The 5,841-nt window shown below is 55.5% G+C and overlaps 1 protein-coding gene across 1 annotated transcript; it reads right to left on the minus strand.

Annotated features, from left to right (window-relative positions):
• Nucleotides 1-2,088: 2,088 nt before the first annotated feature.
• On the minus strand, nt 2,089-4,261 carry DDIT4 (DNA damage inducible transcript 4). Its single transcript, XM_007104463.4, has 3 exons — nt 4,110-4,261; nt 3,730-3,985; nt 2,089-3,448 (listed from the first exon to the last, which is right to left on the minus strand). The coding sequence occupies exons 2-3, from the start codon at nt 3,923-3,925 to the stop codon at nt 2,955-2,957; spliced, it is 690 nt and encodes a 229-aa protein (XP_007104525.1). The 5' UTR covers nt 3,926-3,985; nt 4,110-4,261; the 3' UTR covers nt 2,089-2,954.
• Nucleotides 4,262-5,841: the final 1,580 nt, after the last annotated feature.

The raw sequence follows: 5,841 nt of genomic DNA on the forward strand, positions 1-5,841 counted from the left end.
GAAGCACGAGTAAGTGACCTGGAAGACAGAATGGTGGAAATCACTGCTGTGGGACAGAATAAAGAAAAAAGAGGGCTTCCCTGGTGGCGCAGTGGTTGAGGGTCCGCCTGCTGATGCCGGGGACACGGGTTCGTGCCCCGGTCCGGGAAGATCCCACATGCTGTGGCATGGCTGGGTCCGTGAGCCATGGCCGCTGAGCCTGCGTGTCCGGAGCCTGTGCTCCGCAACGGGAGAGGCCACAGCAGTGAGGTGCCCGCGTATCGCAAAAAAAGAAAAAAAAAAAGAATGAAAAGAAATGAAGACAGCCTAAGAGACCTCTGGGACAACATTAAATGCACCAACATTCACATTATAGGGATCCCAGAAGGAGAAGAGAGAAAGAAAGGACCTGAGAAAATATTTGCAGACATTATAGTTGAAAACTTCCCTAACATGGGAAAGGAAATAGCCACCCAAGTCCAGAAAGTCCAGAGAGTCCCAGGCAGGATAAACCCAAGGAGAAACACACCAAGACACATAGTAATCAAATTGACAAAAATTGAAGACAAAGAAAAATTATTAAGAGAAGGAGCTGAGGGTGCTTGCTGCTTCCCGGTCTAGGAGAGGGTTAATGCTTACCTCCCCATCTAGCTCTTGCCTCCAAACACCAATGAGACTCTCTGTTCTGGAGCCAGACATGGCTTTTGTTTTCCTCTTTGGGGGTCAGGGAAGCACAGCCATGAGCATTGGCCCTGATCTCAATTCCTGGGAAAGTGCCCCAAGATACCACCTAAGAGCTGAGCCTGCTTCACTCTCAGCTCCACCCTGAGGGGCTGAGAGTGGGCAAGGTCAGCCATGGTCAGAAGAAGACCGTCATTCAAGGGCTTGGGCCTCTGTTTACTAATCTATAAAACTTCACCAACCCCCGCCCTACCCACCCCTCCCAGGGTAGCTATTAGGAGGATGTGCTAAGAAGTAAGGGCTCTTAAAACTACTCTGGGCACCCTCTTCCTTGTTACCACCATTTTCAAATCTAATTCTAAACAGTTCATTCATTTTGGGGAACAAGTCATTCCATTCTACCAAAGAGATGCGAGTATTCTAAACCATCTCAAAGCTCAAGACCCCATGTCAGGATCCTGGATGAAAATGCAGATTCCTAGGGCCCTGCCCCAGACACATGTGGTCAGAATCTCCTCCAAGGCAGGGAGATCTGTGTTTAATTCAGGCCCCAAGAGATTTGAGTATACAATCAAGTGGAAGAACTACTGTTTTACAGTTGGGCAAACAAGGCCTGTCTGAGACCAGGAAAAGAAACAAGGGAGATAACAACTCTCCAGAGGCTGGTGTGGGAGGACTGGCCAAGACTCACTGGGAGGGAGGAGTGGGAAGGGCCTTGGCCTTCATCTGGCCGAATCCCAATTTCACCGATAATGAAATTGGGGCCCAGAGAGTGCAATGAGTCCAGGTCAGCGAGAACATTCATGAAGACAGGCCTGTAGTCTCCTGGCTCTTGAAGCCCTCACCACACCTCCTACATATGTTGTGTGTTTTGCTCCTGCCTGGCAGGTCATGCCCCTCTCTGAGCCCTAGGTTCCTTGTCTAGTCAGAGGCTTGAACCAAGTTAAGTCTTTCAAACTCCAGTTCTTAGTGCTCCTGCTGCCTAGCCTTTTCATATCCAGAGATAAAATGTGTAATTCTCACTACAGAACAAATAGAACTGTGCCTTTTTTCACAAGGAAAAAAGCCTCTTGCAGTCCTTTAAGTGCCTGTAAGGACCTTGGGCTCAGGAGTCCTATGTACCAGGCCCTTCTAACCCAGGGCAGCCAGGTGAGCTCTTTCTACTGAGACTGTGGCTCTGAGAGGTCTGACTTACTCCCCATTTTCCAGGGCTTTCCAGTGCTTTCCCTTGGTAGCCTCAGCCAGCAGAGCCAAGGGAGCCAGCGTTCTTGACACAGATGGCACTGTCTACATACCTCCATTACCAAGCTGGCAGGCAGCCCCAGAAAGGGACAGAGAAACACACAGCTGCACCGGAGTGTGATGAAACCCACCTTTTCCAGCACCCATCCCCCTCCCTTTTATTTCATGGCACTGATGAGAGACAACTGTTTTAACAAACATGTTTTTTTTTTATTAGAAAAGTAAAAAATATTGCATAGGTCTTAATACTTGAACATCAAGTGTATTCATGAACAGCAAGTATCTTCATGTAAACAGTTCTAGATGGAAGACCCAGATGGTACTCCTCTGGGGGAGGGGCTCCAGCCCCCACCCCAATCAGCCCCATCCCCTCACAGTTCAACCCTTCACTACACATCCGGGGATGGGCCACACGCAGCTCCCAGGTGTGTTTTTCTTCAAGTGTCAAAGATCCCCAAGTGATCCCAACACCCACCCCTTCCTCCTCTTACATTCATGCGTCTGTAAGATAGCTGCCTAGAACAGGTCAGTAGTGAAGCTCCAATCAAAAAAAAAAAAAAAAGATACAAAAACAACAAAGAACAAACATTTGGTCCCTTCAGACCATGAGATACACAAACCACCTCGATGACCTCCCCCCCCCACCAGAGCCGGCTACCGTGAGCGCACATCCCTTGCAGATGCCAGTGCAGCCCAGCTGCTCTCATGGCTCTGTCACACCACTGTTGTCTTAACTGTCAGTAACAATAAAAATAATAAGGTACATGCTACATACACATCCAGCCAGAAGCCTGGTTGGCCCCTAAGCCTTTGTTTCATGCTACAGTACTGAGGGGTGGCGTGTGAGCCCAAGTGGGAGCCACCTGTCCACACCTCAGTGAGTTTCCTAGGGAAACACCGTGTTCCCCTCACCTTGACCTTCCTCCCCGCACGTGGCTGTTGTCAGTTTTCTAACGACAGGCAGCAGTCCCTCAGCTTCTACCTGCCAATGTCCACCCAAAAATTTCAACTGTCTCTGTCATGGGGTCAGTATCGGCACCCCAGGCCCAAGTTCAACACTCCTCAATGAGCAGCTGCTCTGAGCTGTACAGCTTCTTCTTGATTACTCGGAAGCCCGTGCTCAGTGTCAGGGACTGGCTGAAGCCAGGGACGAAGGGAGAGTTGGCGGAGCTAAACAACCCCTGGATCTTGGGCCAAAGGCGTGAGTCCAGGCGCAGCACGAGGGTCAGCTGGAAGGTGGGCACAAGGCTGGGGTCGAGAGCCAGTTGACCCACGCTATGGCAGCTCTTGCCCTGCTCTACGCAGACGTCTAGCAGCGCCCCCCGCAGGCCGCACGGCTCGCTGTAGGCCAGGCGCAGTAGTTCTTTGCCCACCTGGCTCACCAGCTGGCCGGGCATCAGCAGGCGCGCAGGGCGCCGCGAGCCCAGCCGTGCCTGGGCCAGGCTCTCCTGCAGCAGCTGCATCAGGTTGGCACACAGGTGCTCATCCTCGGGATCGCTGAGCAGCTCGAAGTCGGGCAGGGAGACCCCGTCCAGGTATGAAGAGTCTGCAAGGGAAAGCACGTAGGGGAGGGAGTTAGAGCAGCTCTGAACGGGGAGGTGCTGTTTCGCTAAGAAACCAGCACTCCTTCCCACTCTGTGCCTCAGTTTCCGCCCCACTCTCGTACCCTATACTTCAATCCTTCAATCCCCCTCCTCTGCCCGCCTCCTTCCACAATCCGGATTCTGATGGGATAGGAAGATAAAGTGGCTTTTGACTCCTTCCAGCGCGGTGCTTTCTCACCTCCCCGGCCCCTCTATTCGCGTCCAGCTCCCGCCCACGGCTTACCTTCCTCCGGCCCAAAGCCACTGTTGCTGCTGTCCAGGGACTCGCAGTCCGAGCTCTCCAGGCTCGCGCAGCGGCCGAGTGTCTCTTCTCGGGCCGCCGACCCCCAGGCTGAGCGTGGCGGCTGATCTGGGGTGGAAGTTCGGGACAAGGACGAGGACGAAGAGGACGACGAGAAGCGATCCCAAAGGCTAGGCATGGTGAGGACGGACGCCAGGACGTTTGCAGATGAGCTCAGGGTGCTGGAGCGCAGAAGACGCTGTAAGACAAGAGCGGCGCGGGCCCGGCGTCAGTCTGGGGGCTGCTCCAGACTGAGAGCGCTAGGACCCCCACGGCTGAGGCCTCTCCGCGCAGCGATCAGCACACACAGAAGGGACACTCACCAGCTACTGCGGTCAGCTAGAACTGGGACAAGTGCGTACTGCCGCTTGAATGAGTGCGCGAACTGGTGCCAACCCCCGAGCTCTGCCCGGACCAGTCCCTTCTCCCCACCCGCACCTCCCCCTCGGCCTGCCGCGGTCCCTAGTACCAGCGCAGAGAGACCTATAAGGACTAGCGGGGAGAGGCCGCACCCCTCCCGCGCCGCGGCCCAATCCAGACCCGGGAGTGTGGCCCACCTCGACCAATGGGCTCTGGGCGCACGTTCGCAACGTTCTCTCCTGCCCGGTGACAGCCGCCTGGCCCCGCCCCCCTTGGGCCCCAGAAAGCACCCGGCCAAACCCGCGAGCCGCGGCCACGCCCCCTTTCTGGAAAGGGATCCGCGGCGGCTGCAGCTGCCAAGGTCCCCGAGGGCGCTCGCGGCAGGGGAGGATCTAGGAAAGACTTGTTTATTATAGGGTCGTATTGCTGGGGGAGGGGGTAGGCCGCGGCCGCGCGGGGGAAGAGGCATGGGGAACTTGAGGGGGGCAACAAGCAGGGAAGTCGGTTGCCCCTAGCGTCTGAGAGCCTGCGAGCTCTGGGCACAATTGGGCGCACAAGTGGATGCCAGTGGGACGGCGGAGCGGGGAGCAGACGTTAATCCACCGGCCCTCGCGCACGTACCCCACGCTAACCCTTGCTTACGAAGGGTCGGGTTATGGGGGTGGGGTCCAAAGACTGGGCAGCTCGGGGCACCGTGCTCCCTCTTCCCGGCGGCCCCACCTGCCCGCCCGCTTGTTACTCTACAGCCCCAGGGGATGGATTAATTGGGGCGTGGGGTCCACTCCCAGCCTCCAGCTGCTTCCAAGGAGGGGGTTTGGGAAACGTGGTTAAAAGAGTATTGATGAGCCCCGGTTCCTAGCGCTTGGTTCTGGAGCTGGGAGTTGGGACCCATATCAGAGGGACACACTGACCCACCCGCCGGCCCTAAGGACGGACAGAGGTGCGGCTGTGCCTCCCCCGCCCGCTGCGGCCGAGAGGCCCCGGGCGTCCGCCGGGTCCTAGCGCCCCCCTCTCCGCCAAAACGCTTTGTGTAAAAGAGCCGGAGAGTTGCATCAGGACCGAAGACCTAGATCTCCGGAAAAGCCCCGGAGTGAAATCGCTATCCCCTGTTTCGTCATTCAGGAGGGGCCACAGAAAATGTGACCTGACGGCGGTGCTCGAAGACTGACAGAGATTGCTGACGGTGGGAAGGGGTTCGGACGGATTCGACCTTTATTTATTTAAAGATACATCAATCTGGGTCACAGGATCCTGATGGAAGAGAGAACCAAACTTACGTCAGACGTTCCCGTCCCTGGGCGGGCCAGAGCCTAACCAGATCAGACTGGCGGGCCTCCTCGGGGCAGACTTGCGCGTGACAGAAGACACTTGCCGCCGGAAGAGTCCGGCCGCTGCCATCCACACCCCCTCCCATTAAAAAAAAAAAAAGGCTGACCTGTGGGCCTTCCGGGCAAACCAAGACTTAGAACTGTAAACGACCAGAATCAAGCCCTGCACCCCATCCCCTTTTTCCAGATGGGAGAACCATCTCTGGAGAGAAATTTATGGATGAAAAGTAAATTAGACGACTCAGATTAGGAGATATCTTAAAGACTGCTGCAGAATAGAATAGTCTTTTAGCTGCTGGGGCTTTCAAGGCCTGAACACTGGCCCTTTCTTCCTATCCTCCAAGCTCTAGTCACTTGCTGGGAACCT

The sequence above is a fragment of the Physeter macrocephalus genome, unplaced genomic scaffold, assembly GCF_002837175.3.
Source record: "Physeter macrocephalus isolate SW-GA unplaced genomic scaffold, ASM283717v5 random_1618, whole genome shotgun sequence".
NCBI classification, from domain to species: domain Eukaryota; kingdom Metazoa; phylum Chordata; class Mammalia; order Artiodactyla; family Physeteridae; genus Physeter; species Physeter macrocephalus.